The following is a 21712-nucleotide window of genomic DNA, read 5'->3' as shown; positions in this document are numbered from 1 at the left end:
GGAATGACCCCAGTGACCCAGGCAGAGCACAAGCTTGACTCCTTTGTGTTTTCTTTCAGATTTCGTCCTATTAAAGGAAGACAAGAAGAGCTGAAGGAGGTGATCGAACGCTTCAAAAAAGATGAGCACTTGGAGAAGGCCTTCAAATGCCTGACCTCGGGCGAATGGGCTCGGCACTATTTTCTTAACAAGAATAAAACACAAGAGCGATTGTTCAAAGAACATGTAGGTATCTTCAGTGACAGCGACCTTCCCTTCTTTCCAGTAGAACTTGGTGCTGATGGGGGAGCCACAAGGCCCCCTCACTCTTGGGCTTAGGGCAGCGTTTCTTCCCCTTACTGCCTCACTGTGGGATAGGGGCGTCAGCCAGCCATGGGAGGGAGAGTTCCATCACTCTCCCGGGCTAGGAAAGGGCCATAAGGGCATAGATTCAGGGCCAGGAGGTATTGTGGGCCTGTGTTCCCATTGGGGTAAAGGGGTGTGTGTTCAAAGTCACACAGGTGCTAAGTGGCAAAGCCAGGACTCAGGTGCAGGGCCCCCCGCTAGGACATGCACAGGCTCCTCAGAAGCTGGGCTGCCTGCTGGCCCTTCATCTCACCCCACTGTGGAGGGGATGGAGGGTCTGTGGTCTCTCTGGCTAGAAGGAATGTCCATAAGGAAGAAATCCATGGATTTTTGGACATATCTTAGTAAGGAACTGCCTGTTAGCGCTTAGATGTGTTTAAAGTTCACTGGTCAATGATAGAATGGTAATGAATATGCGCTACGGCTTTAGTTATCGATTTCCCTCTTGTGAGGAATCATGGAGATAATGAAATATGGGGAGGAAGGTGATTGAAGGGATGTCCAAGAAGAAACTTGGGAGTGTGTGTGAGTATTTACAAGGGCTCTGATGAAGCCCCTGGATCTCCCCAGAGAGCCTGTGGCCCCAGAATAGCCATCCAGGTCACAGCCTAGTGACCTCCTCCACTGGACACATTTTCTGGTGATGGGTTTTATTTGTACCAAGAAAGCTGATGATGAGGTGGTTAAGTACAAATTCAAACCAAAACTTTTTCCTCCCCATTTTAGGTATTTATTTATTTGCGAATGTTTGCAACTGACAGTGGATTTGAAATCCTGCCTTGCAATCGATATTCATCAGAACAGAATGGAGCCAAAATTGTTGCTACAAAAGAGTGGTAACCATGAGACTCGGGTGTCCCCGGGAGGGATGAGGCCCAGGGTGTGGGGGGGCTCCCCCAGCCCAGCATTCTTGGGAGCTGCCATGGTACATGGGCAGGAGGACAGTACTGGACTGCCTGGCGCCTCTTTGCCCCAGAGAGGTACCTTGGCCATTCCCAGCTTCTCCTGAGCTGGCTGGATTAATTTATCAAAAGCAAAGCCCTGATCACCGTTCTCTGCGTGTGTTCTCAACAGGAAACGAAATGACAAGATAGAGTTGCTGGTGGGTTGTATCGCTGAACTCTCTGAAATCGAGGAGAACATGCTCCTTAGACATGGAGAAAATGACTTCAGTGTCATGTACTCCACCAGGAAAAACTGTGCTCAGCTCTGGCTCGGCCCTGCTGCCTTTATAAACCATGGTAAGATGGATGGGGGCGGCGGTCAGCCCTCTGCTGTCTGGGAATGTGGCCTGAAGTTAGACGCACCTTCTCAGCCCAGCCCCAGACGTTAGCCTGGCCCTTGGGAGGGGCAGAAGCCCAGCTCCCGGGGGGCTCCCCTTAGCCCCCGACTACCATCCTCTCCTGTTCCCCTGTTTGAACATGGCCGTTGCTGCCTCCCTCTTAGCGCAAGCTTCAGCACGGCTTTGAAAGCTTATTTCAGGTTCTGGAATTATTCGTGTTTCAGATCTTATCAGCACTTAATTGACTTTATCTTTTGGACATTTTTCAGATTGCAGACCCAACTGTAAGGTGGGTATTACTTGTTTTAAAAAAAAAAAATCAGTATGTCTGAATTCTGGGCCCTCTTCAAATTAGACCCTTTATTTAACGCATCCCTTGTTATGTTACAGTTTGTTTCAACTGGTCGGGACACCGCATGTGTGAAAGCCCTGAGAGATATTGAGCCTGGAGAAGAAATATCTTGTTATTATGGAGACGGGTTTTTTGGAGAAAATAATGAATATTGCGAGTGTTACACTTGTGAAAGGTATATTCTCAGTCTTCAGAACACATTGTGTTACTCTAGGAATGACTTGGAGGCATAGAGGGTTAGTGCTGGAGGCATTGAGGGTTATGGTAATTCCCAATGCCTTAGAGTCATTCCTGGAGGAATGAGTGAAGCCAGGTTCTCCTGTCTCTCCCTGTGTCTCCCCTCCTGCCTCCCAGTCTCTCTCTCTCTCGTCTGTCTCCATGAATCTTTTTCTTTCTGCTCTGCCTCCCGGTTTCTCTCTCTGTGTCTTCTCTCTGTCCCTCTCCCCTCTCTGTCTGCCTATATGTGTCTCTTTTTCCTCTCTCAGTCTCCCTGTGTCTCTCCCTTGGTCTGTGTCTCTCTCCGTCTCCCTGTGTGTATGTCTCTCTCTCTCTGTCTCTCTCTCCTCTCTGTCTCCTTGTGTATGTCTCTCTTTTTCACCTCTCTGTCTACCTGTGTCTCTCTCTTTATCTCTGTCTTTCTCCCTCTTTCCACTGTTTTTCTCTCCTTTCTACTGTCGCTGCCTCATTGATCAGAGTATGTTGAGGCCTCAGAGGCCAGCCCCCAGACAAGAATCCCCTTGTCCCTGACGGGTGTCCAGGCTCTACCCCCAAAGACCCACTTATTGCGTCTTTAGGAAGCTGTCTTTGTTAGCAGGTTTTTTTCTCATGGTCCAGCCTCAGTTTGCTTCTTGGAGGTTTCCACTCAGCCATGGGATGAGTCCTGCCAAGGCCCTCTGAGCAAAGGGTGAGAGCGTGTGTGTCTTCTCACCTCAGGGTTTTAAGGAACTGGAAACGACCCAAGCATCTCTGTCCCAGAAGTGACTGCTCGTGGTGTTTCTTCTGCTTCCCTCTAACCCAGGTGGGGTTGAAGGCCGTAGAGAGAGAGTTGGAGATCCCATAAGTGGCATCGTGTGCTCCTTCTACCACTCACTGTTTAGCTGAGTGGTCAAGACCAGGGCACCTCTACGCCTCCAAATCTGGCCTCACCCTGGTCAAGTCCCTTACCTGTGACTCCCTCGTTTTCGTCATCTGTGGAGCGGGGTTGATAACAGCCTCTGCTCCCAGGGGGCGGTGAGGGTGACAGGAGATGACGCTTTACAAGCTTGAATGCCTGCCGTCCATTTTCTTTCTCATGCTGGAGATGGGATTACCATTGGTTATTCACTGATGCAGCAGACTTTGAGTGAGGGAAAAGTAAGAGATGAAGACCCGCTCTTAGGGAAGGTTTGCTCAGCAAGATGGTTTGGGAATATTTGAGAATGAGCCCTTTGGATGCTCCCTCCACTATTTTAGAAGTATATGTCAGCACACGAGTGACGAAATGCCAGTTGTCAAGCAGCATATAGTCTAGAAAGCAGGTCTCCTAAGACACTGGGCCACAGTTAAATTATTTCTAATTCCCATAAATTCTAGGCATAAAAATGCATCATGTTCATATAGTCCCTAATTCCCACTGGCCTCCCCAAATACTTCCAATTAGATGTCCAGACTTAGCTGGATAACTGAAGTATGCACAGAACTCAGGAGGAAGTTGATGGAAGTCTGTGAAGATTTCTTCTGGTATATTCACTCAGTGTTCACCCGTGTCGAATGGGATTTGTTAGGGTAGACAGACTAGCTGAAATGGTAGTGTCCCTCAGGCCTTCCTTACTCTCCTTTCCTGAGCTGAGTGAATGAATGAAAGAAAAAGCATTTACTTAGCTTTACTGTGTGCCAAGCACTGTGCTAAGCCAGAGGTGACAAATACAAGAGCAAAGCTAGCCCTGCCCTCCAGGAGCTTCCATTCCAGTGGGTGAAACTGAACAGAGGACTGTGCTGGCCTTAGAGAGCCCTTAGGGCTGGGGGGCCAAAGAGGCTCAGCTGACCTGTCGTCCTCTAGGACCTGTCAGCAGAGTTGATCCAACCATGCTTCTCATTTTGGCCAGGAGAGTGTGGGGGATGGGGTAGGGAAGAGGCCTAAAAGAAGTCAAGAGAGCAGGGAGTTAAGTGACCAATGGGGGCCGGGGCTCTCTTGGAGCGGATGGCCTCTAGATCTGGGGGGCCCAAGCTTGTCATGCAGTAAGTAGTGTTCAAAGTTGGTTGCACCTTCTCCCAAATATACCCCCTTCTCTCTGTGCTCACACGTACATGCGCGCGTGCGCACACACACAGACACACACACTCTATCTCTCTCTCTCTCTTTCTCTCCCCCCCCCTCCCTCTCTCCCTCTCGGTGTAGACCCTCACCCCCTCCCACCTAGGCTGCTGCTGGGGCTCTGCCTGCCCCAAGTCTTTCTCCCCTCCAGCCCATCCTCCATTCAGTTACCAAGGGATTCTCCTAGAACACGGGTCTGATTGTGTCCTCCCCTGTTCAGTGAACCGCAGTGGCTCCCTGAGGCCCTCAGGATCAAGGCTGCTTGGCCTTCAGGGCCCTTACTCCCTTTGTAGTCCTACTTCTCACATCCTCTGTGACAGTGACCCAGCCTCCGGACTCTTCTCACACAACATGCTCCCTCTCTTGGCTCTGGCCATTCTCCCAGGCTGTTTTCCCTACTGGTTAGAAGTCCCCCTCCTCACCTCTGCTTCCTGGCTTTACTGGCTTCTGTCAGTTCCTAGCTAAAATCTCTTGCACCTTAATGTTGGTGCCTTTCCTTTGAGACCCCACACATGATCCTATCTGGGATGTGCTTGTCTGTAGCTGTTTGCAGGATGTCTCCCCATCAGACTGGGCGCTCCCCCAGGGCAGGGGCTGTCTTTGGACTCTCTTTGTATCCCCAAAACTTAACGCAGCACCTGGCACACAGTAGGCACTTAACACATGCTTATCAACCTAACTCATATTGTTGAAAGTCATCTCTGGGTCACCTTCATCAAGGGGAAGAGAATCACTGGCCTCAGCAGAGAGATCCAAATAACCCCTGCCTTCCATGGGGAGGTGGAGATGTCCACAGAGTCAGAAGTCCCTCTTGGTGAGCCCTTTCCACGTCCTGGACACGTAGCCATGTGACACAAAGCTCCCAGTCTAGATGGGGCTTCCTGTCCAGCTCTGTGCTCCGAACTCCCTGGGCAGTCACTCTTAGAGACTCTGGACCCTTCTCAGAATCACAGTTTAAACACAATAAAATATATGGGGTAACACTGAGTACAGCAGTCAAAATGATGAAAAACAAGTTCACAAGCCTCAGCTTGCCTCTATTTCTAGTAAATCATGGGGATGGGGTGGGGGAAGAGTGAGGGCCACGGGCCCCTCTCCAGGAGGGTATGTGCCCCAGGCATCCCTGGGAACTGGTGTCCAGGAGCATGCCTGTTGGGCATTTAGGCCCAACAACCCAGGAACACCAACCGATGGCCAGCCATCTAGAGCCTTTTGTGAGGAAAAGGCACAAATCCCACAGACCCCAAGAACCCGAAGCTCGGGGCATGTAGAGAAGAGGGCGCTGACCTTGGAGGTGGAATTTGAACCTAGGTCATCCTGCCTCTGACAGTTCTGTTTGATCTTAGGCAAGTCACTAGTGCCCTCTATGCCTCCTCACTCACGAGGAGCCTTTCTAGTCTTTTCTCTCCTATTTGTCTTGTGAGAACTGCCCTCCACCAAACCAGGCCAATCTCAGGGCCGGCCTCTCCAGCTGGCTCCCACCTGTTTCCAGCCATAGTTTGTTTTTCCGTTTCCCACCTCTTTGGCCTTTGTCTAGGCTGTCCCCCATACCTGGCGTGCCCTCTCCTCTTCAGAGCCCCCCCCTCCCCCAGCTGCCGCCTCCTGTCTGTGGCCTTACCTGGCACTCTCCTCTCTGTTAGCCCTTGATCCTTTTGAAACTTTGTGGTCCCCTTATGTATCTTTTATTTCCTCCTTTGTGTGGACCTAAGCATCTCTGGGCCTCACTGTCCTCACTTTCAAAATGGGGGAGGAGGTTGTGTCCTCTCGGGAGGTTGGAGGCTCCCTGAGGTTTGGGCCCCAGAAACAGGACCAGCTCCCTGTGGGCACTTGGGAAACGGCAGGTGAATTGAAATCATCAAATTGATTTTTTTGAAATCATGGGTTCTCTTGTTTCTAATAGCCACCCTTATCCATTGTGTTCAAATTCTGTGGAGCCTTGGAGTTGGGGGCTTCTTGGGGCCAGAGGGGAGGGACCTGGTCAGATGTGCCTGTGGCCTGCCCCCTCCGCCACCACCCCCTAGGAGGGTGTGGGCGCTGCTGCCAGCATTCTCTTCTCTCTTCCAGACGGGGGACTGGTGCTTTTAAGTCGAGAGTGGGATTGCCCACGCCTGCTCCTGTCATCAATAGCAAATACGGGCTGAGAGAGACCGACAAGCGCTTAAACAGACTGAAAAAGCTCGGGGACAGCAGCAAGAATTCAGACAGCCAGTCCGTCAGCTCCAACACGGACGCAGACACCGCTCAGGAAAAAAACGATGCAAGTGAGTAAAGCGTGGGCTCTGTGTGCTGTGTGTCCTTGCGCCAGGCCTCCTTCACTGGGGAATTGTCTCTCCCTGCCTCGCAGGCTGGAGGGCTCCAGCCAGCTCGGCCCCTGCAGTGCAGCTACTTGGACACACCTCATCACATTGGACTTTTAGAAAAACCACACTGTAGTTTGTTTCCCAGGGGAAATGTGGTGGCTCTTGTCAGTAGCTAAAGCCTATGGAAGAAATGGCTTGAGAACATTGTCCATCTCAAAGGGCTTTGAGTTGATGTGGGAGACAGGAGGACCCAATCCTTAGGAGGCTGGCCTTGGAAGGGAAGGGATTAAACCACTGACAAGTTTGAGCCCCAAGGCCTTCTCCCTTGGGCAGTGTTCAGGAGAAGTTGAAGCTGCCCCTTTGGGTTTTCTCCTCTGCTTTCTAATCCAATCAATTATTTCAGATTTTAATGTTCATTTTCTACCTTTTCCTTGAGCAGATGATACTTGGATGCTAGATTTGGGGGAGGGGGGCAGGGTGAATCCACACCATGGTGCTAAATAGCATGAAGTTTGCCGTGGGAGATCCTGTGCGGGGTGAGGGGACACATCTAAGCACACGGGTCTGAGAGGAGCGCAGCCAGGGCCCTGTTCTGGTCCAGTGATGGGAGCTGTCTTTAGGCTGTTACTGGTGGCACTTGTCTGATGACACTGTCTGAAGGCAGGATTGAAAGTGAGTCACAGCCCTTCAAACCAACGACTCAGGAATATCCCTTAAGAGCAATACCAGAGGAGGACAAAAGAAGATGTTGTTGGCGCAGCAGTGGCTGCATTTAGCTGCCAAAAGACGCTTCTGGCCAATGATGGCAGCTAAGGAGCGATCCATCCTCTTAATGGGCTCCTACGATGCAGCCAGATTTGGTGAGTATGAGGAATTTAAAGAAACGTACAACAGTCTTTAAGACAAAATACAATACCCCCAAAAAAGCCGAACCTCGAGAAGAAAAGACTTGGTCAGGAGCCACATCAGAAGGGGAGCAGTGACCCAAGAATCCTGTTGGAGAGGCTCTCTCTCAGGGCAGTTTTGACAAGTCCCTGCATGAATTTAAACGTAAATGTACCACGGCCCCTTTGTCATCCCCTTCAGACCACTGAGCACGAGGATGAACTGATTGTGCATACCCCTCCCTGGCATCCCCACCTGCAGCAGGAGGGCAGGAGTGGGATGGGGGCATGCCAGCCCCGGGGGCAGCTGTGGGGCACACTCAGATGACACAGGCAGACAACCAGCAAGACTGACCAAGACCTCCAAGAAATCCGACAGGCTGTCTCCGCAGGCGTGTGCAGAGAGCTGGGGGGTCCTCGGATCGCTGCACTGCCTGCCTATCCCTAGTCCTTATCTAGATCACTCTCCTGATGCTGCTTCCTGGCCTGTTTCAGCTTGGGTTTCCTCTGCTCCTTCCCCAGGGCAGGCCTTTGTTTCTAGTTCTCAGCCACCTTTGGTATCTATGGTGCCTTTTTGTCTGTGGCTTCCTTGGAGCATATGCCTGGTAATAGGATCTCTGAGACCAGGGGATTATTGGCATCATCCCAAACGTTCATTTTCCATTTCCAAGACTCATTGGTTCTTCTCCTAAGCCCAGGGGTCCTTACAGCTGGAAACGTGTTGGATTCCTGCATCTGGACTCTTGACATGAAGGACCAGACACTCACCATTGACATATGTATGTGAACTGACATGAGTCCCTGCCTGTCCACAGTCAGCTGGCTTTAAAAGGGATCTTGGTGGTTCTCTACGGAGACAGCCCTGGGACAGCCCAGACCACGCCTGCCCCTAATGAATGTGCACAGACTTGGAGAGCTGTGCCACATGCACCTGGCAGCCTGGTTCCTTCCAGCCCCAGCCAGCCAGCCCTCCAGAGTTTTTCAGTGCCCCTAAGTGGTTTTCCAAATTTGAGGAAGGCCCTGCTCCACAGCTGTTTGGATCAGTAGGCCTGCTTGCAAATGAGCAGGTTTCTGCATTTGGGATGTAACATACAGACTGCAGCATTTTATTGGAGTGGCAAAGCTTTGGGTGTGGAATTGGAATCAGTCACCAACAAGCCATTGAGTGCCAGGCCCCGGGGTCACCCAGCTCCTGCCTGGGAAGAGAGGTCATCAGAGAAAACAGAGACAAGGGCTTTGGAGGATAAAGCCCCAGCACCAGGGAGGGGGGCAGACCTAAAGAAAGGCTTCATCTATCTAGAAGGTCCTACTTGTTTCGGCCTAGAAGGAAACCAGGGCTTCTGAGCAAGGTTAGGAGAGAGTGCATTCTAGGCATGGCCAAGCACTGCAGCGAGGCATGGGAATGGGCAGAGCGCCAGCCGAACCCACCTTCCTAATGTGTGTGCAAGGAGCGCTGGGTCCTAAGGCTGAGAAGGGTGGGCTGAGACAGGCCTTCAGGACCAAAGGGAAGAATTGAGATTTGATCTTACAGGCCTGGGGAGACTTGGCAATGTCTTGAGTAGGGCAGGGACAGGGGCACACCTGCCCTTGAAGAATATTACCCTGGCAGCAGTGTGGAGGACAGAAACATAATTTGAACACGTGGCATTCTAAGAAATGTTTGTGTGTTTCGGTGATAGAAAAGTGAATCCAAGTCATCAGGAGGCTAACTGTTTAGTTCCATCTTTTTTTCCCAAAATAATTATTTAAGACCATCAAGCAGGCAGGGCACATTAGCATAGAGGAGTGCTGGGTTTCCCGTATCATTCCTTAAACATCTGTACCTTAGACCACCCTCAGAGTTCATTTATGTTCCTTTCATTTTTAAAATAAATTTTATCAATATCTTCTGGTTTTTTACATCACCAGAATTATTCCCAGCACACTTTACCTCCCTTCCCAAAATTTCATCCCATATATCGAATAATACTTTTTTAAAGGAAAAAAATAATCAGTAAAACTTGACTCATGTTGAAAAAATCAGGAAAATATCCACGGTGTGCTGTGAGTTTGGAACTGCTGGCTCTGGGGAGGAGCGGGCGGGACCACGCTCGTTCTCTGCAGTGTGGCCACGTTCCCTTCTGATCGTTTGGGCGGGGGGAGGGGGGTCCCCTCCATTGACGTTAGCCTGGGCTCCCGTCAGCTCCTGTCCCTCACTTTGTGCTTCTCTGTATGAATCAGTCTGTGACATCACCTGCTATTCCACACTTGATTCTTTGGGCCACAAAAAGGGCCACTCTCAGCATTTGCGGGTAGCAGGGACTTTCTTCTCTCAGTGGCCTCTGTGGGGCATAAGCCTTACAATAGAACCTTTGGGTCAGAGGGTAGAGATGCTGGAGTTACTCGATTCTCCTAATTGCGGATGGCTTTCCAAAGTGGGTGCACTCCCAGCCTTGCCTGCAGTGTGCCAGGGTGCTCACCTTCCCGCCAGCCTCATGGGCCCCGTGATTGGCATCTCCACCGGCCTCCTCTCCCATTCATCGGACATCTCCTCCTTGGGGCTCCCAGTCTTCTTTCTCGTAACGGGCTCTCTGCCTCGCTTGGTTAAGGAGTCCTCTCCTCCCCAGAGCTGCGGAAGGGCCTGCGATTCGCTTCTCTCCTAATTTGATACGGTCTGCATTAGCTGGGTGATGTAGCGGAGTATATGTCAGATGGGGGTAATATCAGCCCCTCCCTTCCAGGGTGGTTGTGAGGATCAGATGGAATTATGTGCTTAGCTCGGGGCCTGCACATAGTAGGTGCTTTATAAGTGTTAACAGCTACTATTGCGAGGCTGAGGATTCACTTTGAATTCATTGTGAATTGGGCACAAGGTGCTGCCCTGCACCTCGTTTCTGCCAGGCTGCCCAGCAAATGTTGTCAAGTAAGGTATTCTTTCCTAAGCGATTGATGTCTTCCAGTGTATTGAACCAGTCAGTGATTTCCTTTGTTTCTGATTCTCCTCAGCTAGTTTATTCCATTGTCCCAGCTGCCTGTTTTCTGAACGACACCAGATGGTTTGGATGTCAGTTGTGTTCTTTTATGTTTTATTTCTTTCTGTTATCGACCACTTGTGTGAGAGAGAGACAGATTGAAGTGTCCGTGTAACGTAGATGGTGACATCGAGCTGTTTCCACAATCCGGCTAGCAGCTTCTGTGGGAGTGTAAGATCCACCCACAGCCAGCACCCAAAAAGCTGCTAACAGCACAGGTTCTTTTGATCTGCTTAACTAAGGAAAGCAAGGTGAAGGGGTTGACAAGCTCACTTTAATTCAGCATACAAGTATCAGTCACTTAGTTCAGGAGAGAAGGCCAGCACCATAAACTTCAGAGCAAATTACAAACAAATTATAAACATCAACAGACAGACCCAATACAGATTCATAGTTACCAACATCTAGGTTCAGCCCGGGAGCTCAGAACAAGGGCTGGCCCAGAGTCACTCATGCCACCACTGTTGCAGGAATGAGCTGCAAAGAACAGACAGCCAACCCCTGGTTTTTATATCTTTTTCAGCGTCAGGGATGAGTCACACATGCGACTCACCCACGTGACCTAGAATCGTCACAAAGAGGCAGACTTAAACCCACATGGTCTAAAAGCCTCTGCTCTCCCAAACATGTAAACTAGGCCCTCCCTGGAGTTAGCCCCACCTTGGGCCCCACCTTAGTTGCCAATCCACACCCACTAAGGTTTTACACCTAATAGGGGTTTGGGCCCAGGGCTTAGCACCTAGTAAGGCTCAATGAATTACTCAAAAGGGAACAAAAGCCAAACTATTCAAGGGCACTTATTGAACTAAGTGCTAAGGAGCCCATTTTTGGTTACCAACACACGAGCCCCCCAGAGGAAGGAGCCATGGGAAACGAGAAACCGGCATTTCCTTTTTGGCATGGCTGCCGATCTCCTCACCCAAGTCAGCATTGGATTCCATTGGCTTTTTTTTTAATCAAGGAGCTTCCTCTTGTTCGCCATGTTAATGCCTTTGAAAGTTGCCTGGGGAGCCGTGACCTTGTGTTGCTTCCCTTTTTGCAGCCTGAGAGAAGGCCAGGAGAGAACCAAGGAGCCCTGCCATTTTGCTGTAGCCAGACACATTGGTGAGGCCCAGAGTGGGATGCGCAAACCCCCTAGGATGCTGAGGCAGGGTCACATTCAGACAGGAGCCCTTGGTGCCAGCTGGATAAGTTTTTGGATGTGCAGCCGGCTTAACTCTGGCTCTCCTGAGCCTCGAGAAGAGGCATGTCACAGAAAGCTGGCCAACACCACAGCGCCAGCCGTGCTGCTTAGCTCGCTTGACACGTATACCTGTCCTTTATTGGCTCCGTTTTTTACAAAGCTAAATTCCATTGATGTGGCCTGTAACCTCAGTGAATTGTAGACCTTTTTATGTATTTGTCCACCTCAGTTCTCCATCCTGCTGCCCAGACAGCAGCGGTTACAACCCCCTTCAGAGCCCACAGTCATGCCTGTGGCCCTGGAGCTCTGTGGCTTGTCTGCCCGAGTGCCAACAGGACCCCTTAGGAGTGGCAGCACCCATTGCACTGCACGTCCTGCCATTGTAGTTGCTGTCTCGGGAAACAACTCCTGTGGACAGAGGCCAAGCAGCCCGCCTAGAGTGGGAAGAGGAGATAAGAATCACCATGAATTGGGCACGGCAAACCCCTGCCCCCACCTCAGACCTGATGACCCTGATAGAAGAGCCACGCCTCCAGCCCAGGGCCCGTGTCCTGGGGTCACCCTGGGGAGACACAGCCAGACCCGCTCCTGCAAGGGCTGCAGCCACAGCAACTGGGGACCCAGAAGGGAAAGCTGTGCCCCCAAAGGCCTGGGCCCTGTCCGTACTTAGGAGCTGGGGTGATTTCATCAAAGAAGTTGCCTGACCATCTGCTTGGCTGCTGCCGCTCCCTGACCTTCCACATGCATGAACTCCCCTGTTGAAATGGAAGCTCCTTGAAGGCAGGGACTCTTTGTATTCCCAGTGCAATATGCATTTAATAAGTGCTTTCATTCATTCATATAGTTTACAGGGGGGGAAGGGGGTGGCACACAGTCTTGAATCTCCAGCCACTAAGGAGAGTGGACTGCCTGGTAATGACCGTATACCAGGGCCTGAACAGTGGCCCCTCCTCAGGGCTCTTCTGTCCTGATGAGACACTCCAGGATCCTGAATGCTTCCCAGGGTTTATTTTTTAAACATCTGTCCCTGTTGAATATGGCTGTCAGGATTCTCAGTGGCACCCACTCTCCTAGGCCTGCCAGCACCTCTTACTTTTCCCAGGAGTGTTAGTTTCCTTTAGGTTGGTCGTTGTCCCATCTGATTCACAGGTCACTGTTGCTAAGAGTGTATTGTGGGTCCCCCAAGGAACAGAATGAACCATTACATAAAGAGAGGTGTGGTCAGCACACTGGAGCCCACTGTGACAAGGTTCATCCCCTCTGTTTGGATAGGGCAGTGGTAGAGAAATGTGGGGTAGAACAGTCTGTTGTAGACTCAGTTCTAGAACATAGACACATTCATAGTGCAATCATTGAGCTCCCATCAGTCAGGGGGGTCCCTGCTGTCTTCTGAGGCCATTGAGCTGGACACAACGGATAGGAAAAGGTAGCTTAGGGAACCTCTCTGTCATCCGGGGACCCACTGAGCCCAGGCGTCCGGGTAATCTCAGAGGAGGTGCAGGATCAGGGTGAGGACGGGGTGACTGAACACAGCAGCAGGATCAAGCATAGAGGGTCCAGAAGGAGGGAGGGCGTGTGTGTCTGATGTGTTGTACATGGACAGCCCCAAGCCTTGTCTCCCCAAGTTCTGCCTGTCCCTACATTTCCCCAGAACCATCCCCATTCTCAGGAGACATGTCTTTGTGCCCCTGGCTTTCAGTTCTCCTGTCTTAAACCTACTTCAGCTGCTCCTACCAGCTGAACGCCCATGTGAGCCGACACCTGCCCTGCATATCCTGGGCTTTGTTCGTCTGAGTTTGGGCAATAGCCATTATTTGGATGATTCATTCAAAGCCATTACTGTTTGCTTTCCACTAAACAAGATTTGGGGAGGGAACGTGGATTTCACCTGTTTTCTCTTGATTTCTCCTTTTTAAAGGTGTTCTGAGATGTGGAAAAACAGGGTGAGAACCATAGAATGGTTTCGTTTGTTCTGGCATTAGGAGGAGATTAAGGAAAGGCTGACCATGAAGTCTAAATTCCAAGTGATAGGAGCCGTTTAACCATGAAATAGTTTTCCCTCAGAAAGTAATAGATGTTCCATAAATGGAAATATTTGAAAAGGAATTCGTGGAAAGAAAATCTACGTCACATACCCTCATGCCATCAAGAAGCCGTTGCCCATCACCGCTCGACCGAGAGGTTTCCATTGCCTTTGGTCTCTGTCGGATCCTTCCATTTCTGGGCTTTCCCTAATTCTCTGTTGGTTTTTTTTTTCTTGCAGCTGCTAACAGGAAATCATCTGTTGGTGTGAAGAAGAGCAGCAAGAACCGGTCGTTAACACGACCATCATCGTCCGTGTCACGGATCCCAGCATCCTCCAACTCTACCTCATCGAAACTCACTCCTCTCCACAATCCCAGGGTACCAAAGAAACTGAAAAGGCCTGTCATCAAGCCTTTGCTTTCCAAGATAAAGCTAAGAAACCAGTGCAGGAGGCCGGAGCCGAAGAGCGCCTCGAGGAAGCTCGAAGTGGGGAACCTGGTCCTCAAAGAGCCCAAGGTGGTTCTCTACAAAAACTTGCCCATTAAAAAGGACAAAGCAGCTGAGGGACCAGTGGGTGCCACTACGGGCAGCGGGTGCTTGACCCGCCATGCAGCCCGAGAACACCGGCAGGGGCCCATGAACGGGGCTCCCGAGCAGGACGGGGAGTCGCCCTGCACCTACATCACTCGGAGGTCAGTGAGGACGAGAACGAATTGGAAGGAGACCTCTGAGCCAGCCCTTGAACCAAACCTGTCGGGCAGCTTTCCCAGCAACTGGACGGGCACAGGCCCTGGCACGGACACGGACAGTGTGGAGCCACCCACCACTCATGCAGTGCATGACGAGGAAAAGGCTCATGAAACCACATCCCCAAAGGGGGGGGAGGGGAGGTCTCCAAAGGATGACATAAGCACGGCCAAAAAGAAATCACGGCAAGGAAAACTTTTGAAACAGTTTGCAAAAGCAGAAGAACCCGTTCCGGTCCTGGATGCCCCTGAGAGTGAGGAAGCGGTGTCCGACCTCATCGGCTCTCCCTCTGACCACGGAGAGCCCAGGGACAGAGCGGACGGGCCAGCGGGCCGCCAGGACCGCACGCCTACCGCTATGGGTGGGTGTTCCGTTGGGATACCCGATCATTTCAAAACAAAAGACAACTTTAGAACTGCAAAAAGCAAAAAAAAACGGCGTATCACAAGGTACGATGCGCAGCTAATCCTAGAAAACAGCTCTGGGATTCCCAAATTGACTCTTCGGAGGCGCCACGACAGCAGCAGTAAAGCCAACGACCAAGACGGCGACGGGATGAACTCTTCAAAAATCAGCATCAAGTTAAGTAAAGACCATGACAAAGATAACAGTCTCTACGTAGCCAAGCTTAATAATGGATTCAGCTCAGGATCGGGTGGCGGCGGTTCTACCAAGTTAAAGATTCAGCTCAAGCGGGAGGAAGAGAGCCGAGGCCCCTACGCGGAGGAGCTGCGGGAGAACGGCGTGTGCTGCCCGGAGACCCTCTCCCTCCTGGAGTCGCGCACGGACGTGGATGACTACGGCCGGTACGAGGATGAGAGCGCCGAGGACTCATCCTCGTCGGACGGGGCCGAGGACGAGGACGAGGATGGGGAGGACTACGAGGACGACGACTTCGAAGATGACTTCATCCCCCTCCCGCCGGCCAAGCGGCTGCGGCTCATCGTCGGCAAGGACTCCATCGACATCGACATCTCCTCCCGAAGGCGGGAAGACCAGTCCTTGCGGCTCAACGCCTGAGCCTCCGCCGGAGAGAAGGAACCGCAATTCCAGGCTCAGCGATTCCCCCACGGAGAAGTCCGCGTGCAGCACTTGTCCTGTGTTCATTTATCAGCCTAACTCATGTTGTAGAGCGTGTACAGCAAGCGCCTGACAGGCGGGCGCACCTTTTTATTGTACTTTTTACATAGCCTTCTTACGTGCAATTCTGAGGTCGAGGGGATGCCCTGTTGTGAAATAGAGGCTCGAAGAACATTGTACAGAGAGACCCGCTTTTCCGACAGGACGGCGGGAACGATGACGTGGCTACACGATGATTTTTAACCCTCGAGAGCATTCGCCGGCTCTTTGATACCTGACTGAATCGTCATTTACAGAATCACCGTAGCAGCATAGTAACGTTTCCGAGTACATGTTACTATCACCAGCAATGACCTGTGGCTCTTTGATTTCCTTGGTAGGTGTTTTCCCTGGAGTCTTGTCCGTTTTACACTGTATGCTGTCCCGGATGGACTGTTGGTGGCCTTGGTCCTGTAGCAAACCGTTGGTTGGAAGTCACACGGATTTCTTTTTTTTAAAAAAAAGTACGATGACAAAGGTGTTGACAGTTTGCTAACTTTGTAGTACATTCTGTGTGCGAGGGTAGCAGTGTGCAGAGCGGAGGTCTGGATATGGTGTATTTATTGCTTGTTATGTAAATTAAACACCTTGTATTTAACACTTTTCAATACTTTTAGATAAAATTGTTCTTTGCAAGAATGATTGGTGCTTATTTTTTCAAAAATTTGCTGTGAAACAATGTGGTGACACCAGGCAACATTGACCCCATGAACCACAGCTCGTCGTTTGGCTCTTCATCGTTTTCTGTTGCACTTGTAAAATGCTACAAGGAATATAAAGAAATCTATTCACTTTAACTTATAATAGTTTATGAAATAAAAACATGAGTCACAGCTTTTGTTCTGTGGTGCCCTATGAAAATGTTTGTCTTGGAGATTCAATGGAAAGGACTGAAAACACTGTACATGTTGTAAATATTTGTGTGTTGTGAGAAACTTTTGTCATGAGACATTAAAAGAACTTACCAGGAAGGTTTCTCTACATTCATGCCAATGCCATAGGCTGCCCCGTGGAGCCCCGCACCAGTGGGCCCTCCTGGTTCGCAGCCAGTAGGAGCTGCGGTAGACACTTTGAGGAGAGGGAAGATGAATTCCTTATAATTTAACGAACAAAGCAACTTTGATTACAACTTGGTGTCGATGCCAGCCTCTTGTATGATTTCTATGGATTATCTTATAAATCACTGAACTCAGAGCTTGAAAGGCTGCTGTGCCAGGTGGCGGTCATGAGGCCCATGGCTCCCTTCTGGCCACATCTGGAGACAGGAAGCAGTAGGAGCCAAGGGGGATGGGCTGGGGAGGAGCCTTCAGTGTCTGCCCCCCTTGTCCAGCTCCCACTTTCCACTGAAATGCCAGGGGGTGACCAGAGAGAAGGGCCTTCCTATCCTCTGGTTCTGGGTTTGTTTGTTTTTTATTTTACCCTAATTCTCCTAGGAGGGAGTTCCCTAGTCTTGTCTTCTCTGTTGCCTGTGAGGTTCAGCCCTTCACACGTTCCTTAGGGAGCAGCCAGCCTTGTCTTCAGGTGGTGGGTGTAGATTTCTTAGGCTGCCAGATGATAGTTGGTCTGCAAGCACGATGGTCTGCCCGTGAGGGGTTCAAGCCCCTCTGGACCTTACCTAGTCCTTACAGCACCTCTATGCCCCGGGAAGCCAGGTAGTATCGCAGAGGACAACTCCAGAGCTCAAAATCATGTCCTGTCCCTCAAATCAGTAGTTCACGTTGGGGCCTGGGGCACTGGGGGATCCAAGTGGGGGAGGGTAGAGGAATGTCCTGGGCCGGTTCTTTGCATACTTGGGGCCACCCTTCCATGGGTTCTAGCTTTCATTGTGAAGTAATAAAAGATCTTTAATTACATTTCTCATTTTTCTTGCTTTTTAAGTTGAGGTTTATTTTTTTCCTTATTTATTTTGTGTCAGTCTCTTTTGAGATTTCTGTCCCATGGGTCTCATGCCATCAATACCCTGATGGAAGACTCACTGCCGTAGCTTGCTGCCTCTCAGGGGTTGGTTTGCACAAGCACCTGGAAGCCACTGGTGATGCCATCTCGAGAGTCTGATCTTCCCTCATTAGGACAGGAGGTTCAGAGCTGCTGTGGTCCTGGAAAGGAGTAGGGGGGAGGATCGAGAGTTGTGGGCTGGGGGCCAGTTTGGGACCGAGTGCAGGAGGTCAAAACTCCTGGCTTGAGCTTATGCAATGATGGGTAAAGATTCAGACATTGTGAGAGCTTAGGAGATAATCGTAGAAATCTATGTAAAGATCCCATTTTAAATCATTTTTCAAATGACTGTTTAAATTGTTTGACTGAGTTGTAATACTTTTGAGATACTCTGTATTCCTTGTACTGAAAGAATGAATGCCAAAAGGCCTTTTTCAGCATTTGAGGTAAGTTCTTTACAATTCATTAAAAAAAAAACAAACATTTTTTTACAAAAATTTTGTACATGGACTTGCAGTATTGAGGTTAATCATTTTAATAAATTCAAAAATGAAAACGTTCTGGCCACTGTAGAGTGTATATAATAGAACAAGATGACACTGAAACTTGCAGGTTTGGAGGGAGAGGGCCTGGGTTTGAATGCCGGTTCTGCCCTGTACTTGGTGTCTGTGTGCCCTTTTCTGGGGCCATTTCCACATCTGGGAAATGGCGGGGGAGGGGGGGCGCAGAGGGGTGGTACTAGCTGATCTCCCCAGGCCTCTCTAGTCTGGCTTCAGGATTCTGGTATTGGCTGAGAGTGGGCTTTCTGGATAAAGGAGGCAATGGGGTGGGGTGGGCCAAGGTGAGGCTGGACTAGGAAGCAGGCTGGAAGTGGTAGACCCCCGTCAGCGGCCATCTCCAAGGTGGTCCCAGGCAGGAGACTTTTAACCTTGGTCTGTCCTGCCCCCACCTGCACTGGTGGTGCCTGCTCCAGGGATGATGGGAAGAATCAGCAAGGGGGTAGCTAGGGGACACCTATACCCTGTCCTGTGGGAAGAGCAAGAGACCTCAGTCTGTTTCTCTGTCTCATACATCCCTTAGCTTCCAAATCCTGCCTTTGACACCAGCTGTGCTACACCAGGGGTAAGTCATTTCCCTGAGCATCTACAAAATGGGCCTCCTGGCTGGCCCACAGTGACTGCAGCTCCCATCCCACCAGGCCTCAAGAGCTCGTGTCAAATACCAGCTGCTCCTGGCTGGTGTGACCTCTCCGCCCCACACGGCATCCATTGCCTTCTGTTTGTAGTGGGGGGGGGGGGCTGGCTGGAGCGCTGCCATGACCCTGGTCATGCCTTCAGGCCATAGGCCATCAGTGCTTCTATCTCCATCCTGTCCCCTGTCCCGTCTACGCTGCTTCCTTTCATCAAACCATGGGCCCTTGGCTGCCCTCTTGATTCTTCCTGCTATCCCTGCAGCAGGCAGGGGGAGGACACAATCCCCCACCCCCTCCACCCTCTTACATAATCTATGAACGTGTTCCTGAAAAGTCCAACGCTGATCAGATTTTGGTAGCAAATTGTATCTCAGGATTGAGGGTTGGGAAGAGGCTTCTAGCCTAACCCTCTCATTTTACAGAGGGAAAGGAACTCCTCCAAGCCGCCATAGCTCGTAAGGGGTGGAGGGTTTGAACCCAGGTGCCCTGACTTCAAAGCTGGTTCCGTCTGCTGCATCGTGGAACTTTCTTCCAATGTCTGTCATTAACCTTCTTAAGACGCAAGAGCTTCATTCTTAATGGGTTTGCACCAACTCTGAGGCCCCAAGAGACTCCAGAACTTCTGATAGCAGAGCAACACCCCTTCTGTTCTCTTCCACCCTGCTGGTCCCCTCCGACCCAAGAGCCTGTGCTCGGAGGAAGCTCTTCTTGGTGAAGGGCAGCCCTGTTGATTCTGTCAGGATCTTGGGGGCAGGAGATTTCCTCAGCTTCCTACTCCCCTACCCCCAGTGCTGACTGACTTTAGCATGATTGGGATAACGGATATTCATACTGACCAGGCATCCCCAGAGGCACAGGTGCCCACTTGGATGTGAACCCAGATTAAAACTGGTTTGGGGCAGGGGGCAGGGCCCCAGTGTGCGAAGTTCTGGGAGTGGGAGTTGGGGTCGAGTGGTGTAAATACCCTGAGGAGTCTTCTTCCTCCATCTGCAGGGGGCCTCCATTCTGATAGCCTTGGACTGAGAGCCATGAGATGTCAAGGGCTTCTCTTGACCAAATGCCCTTTTGGGAAGTTCCACTTTTTAGACCCTTGGAAAGAGGAGGGCAGCCATCAACCAGAGCCTATAGCCTCGGTCTGGTCCCAACAGCCTTTGAAACCTTCCAGATGGCCTGTGTATTTGCCACTCGGAGAAGCCCCTCCCCAGGCTGGCCAGGTATTGGGAGGCTTCCTGCAACCTGCCCCCAGGGCCAGTGAGGAGGGGCCAGGGAGAGTTGATGGAATCTTAAAGCTTTCTGATCCCTTAGATTTCCTCTGACGGGCTTGGAAAAGCTGTGAGCTGTCTGCAAAGAATAGACTTTTGAGGGTCCTTCCCAACATAGCCTGCCTCAGTGCCAGGCGCATAGTAGGTACTTGTTAATTGACTGAAAGAGGAATCGGGTCCTGGAGCTTTGCTGGGAAGCATCAAGGAGGGTCGCTGGTCCCAAAGCATATAGCTTAGCCTTGGGAGGGCTTGTGTGGCACAGATTTATGAATTAAAGAATTAAAGCAGAGGCATCTCAAGATGAAAGTAGAAAGGAAATTTTATTATGATCCTGTGGGAAAGGGCAACTCAGGTACCAAGAGCACCCCAAGGATCCTCTCAGTGTCAGAGCGCACCAGACACAGACAATTGGGGTGTTTACGTCCCTAACTGCAATTCCCCCTCCCAACCTCCTTCCTCTCGGCTTGAAGACACAGGCTTTGAGGGTACAATCTGGATGCCATAAATCTACCCACTGACAATGGCAAAGAACAAATGGTATGGTTATTTTTGACAAGCAGGTGACACACCATTCTTACATCTTAAGTGATAAATCTACCTCAGTGACAATGACAACGAACAAATGGTTTGGTTATCTGTGACAAGCAGAAGCCAGTTGTTGGTTACCTCATCTTCACATCTGTGGCAAACTAGCCTTTCCCATCACCCTTGCTTCTGCAAAGGATGCCTCCCATCACCCTTACATCTGTGACGGATATCCCCCAGCATCCTTACTTTTGTCTCTCATCATTCTTGTACCTAACTGGTCTTTACGACCAGGTCTTACAGGGCTGCACCGCACCTGGCTTTCCGGCTTCTCATCCATTCTTCTGAGCCGAGAGTCCCTCATCCTGGGGTCAGTACGCAGGATGCATCCTATCCTCATTCTCAGAGGATTTTACGGTTGCTGACTTATTCACCTCTACCCTTATTTCTTTCGGGCCTCTCGCCCTTAGGTAAATACACAGGATGTGAGCATCCTGTGTCCTATTTTCATTCTCGGGGGATCCCACAGTCACTAACTTGTCTTACAGAAAAACTCAAGTGCAAAGCTGAAGTTTAGATTTCATGAGAGGCCTTACTATTTTACTTATTCCTATTTATTCAGTTTGTCCTTTTTATGAGAGGTCTTCACTCGTCCACTCAGGCTGATTCTGGAAGGCACCAATGAGGAAGAACCTGCCTCTGGCCCCAGTGGCAAAGGGCCACCCCCATTCCCTCTCATTGGGCAATTTCTGAGACTAAGCCAAAGGAAGGGTGGAGCTGGGGCTGTTATCTCTCCATCACCATCAATGCTCACAAGAGAACTGGAATCATCATTGAGAAAGATACTGCGGTCTGTGTGACCTCTTCCCTGGGGGTTCCTAGGAGCTGGTGACCCACGCTGAGTTTCATTTTGATTTTTTTGTTCTTTTGTTTCATTTTTTACCCTGGAAGAACTTGAAAGTACACAGAACCAGAAAACTTGGGAGCTACTGACTGGTGCAGTTGGTCAGCGCACGTTTATTGAGCACCTACTGTGTGCCAGGATACCAAATAGGCAAAAAACAAAGAGCTTACAGTCCAATAGGGGAGACAAAAGGCAAACAAGCAGGTACAAACACTCCATAGAGAGACTGCGCTGGAGAGAATTGCAGAGGGAAGTTGCCATTTTTAAAAGGGGCCAAGAAAGACTTCTAAGCAGCTGGGCTTCTCAGAAGAATAGCTCCCCCTTAAATAGGTGCTTTCCAAGGATCCAGGCTC

The 21712-nt window shown here is 50.5% G+C and overlaps 1 protein-coding gene across 4 annotated transcripts in view; it reads left to right on the top strand.

The window, feature by feature from the left end:
- KMT5B (lysine methyltransferase 5B) overlaps positions 1-18035 on the top strand; it is a 68316-nt gene extending 50281 nt beyond the window's left edge. For 3 of the 4 annotated variants that reach the window (XM_036763517.1, XM_036763516.1, XM_036763518.1), the window contains 7 exons: positions 60-225; positions 1072-1181; positions 1420-1586; positions 1897-1916; positions 2018-2154; positions 6337-6533; positions 13914-18035. In XM_036763517.1, coding sequence (XP_036619412.1) covers positions 60-225; positions 1072-1181; positions 1420-1586; positions 1897-1916; positions 2018-2154; positions 6337-6533; positions 13914-15442 — 2326 coding nt within the window. In that variant the 3' untranslated portion in view covers positions 15443-18035. Of the gene's footprint in view, positions 1-59; positions 226-1071; positions 1182-1419; positions 1587-1896; positions 1917-2017; positions 2155-6336; positions 6542-13913 lie in introns of those variants that run through there. The other variant, XM_036763519.1, reaches the window with a different exon arrangement.
- The last annotated feature ends 3677 nt before the right edge of the window (positions 18036-21712 follow it).

Source organism: Trichosurus vulpecula, chromosome 6 (assembly GCF_011100635.1).
Source record: "Trichosurus vulpecula isolate mTriVul1 chromosome 6, mTriVul1.pri, whole genome shotgun sequence".
Taxonomy (NCBI): Eukaryota; Metazoa; Chordata; class Mammalia; order Diprotodontia; family Phalangeridae; genus Trichosurus; species Trichosurus vulpecula.
This window is presented reverse-complemented; position numbering and strand designations above follow the sequence as displayed.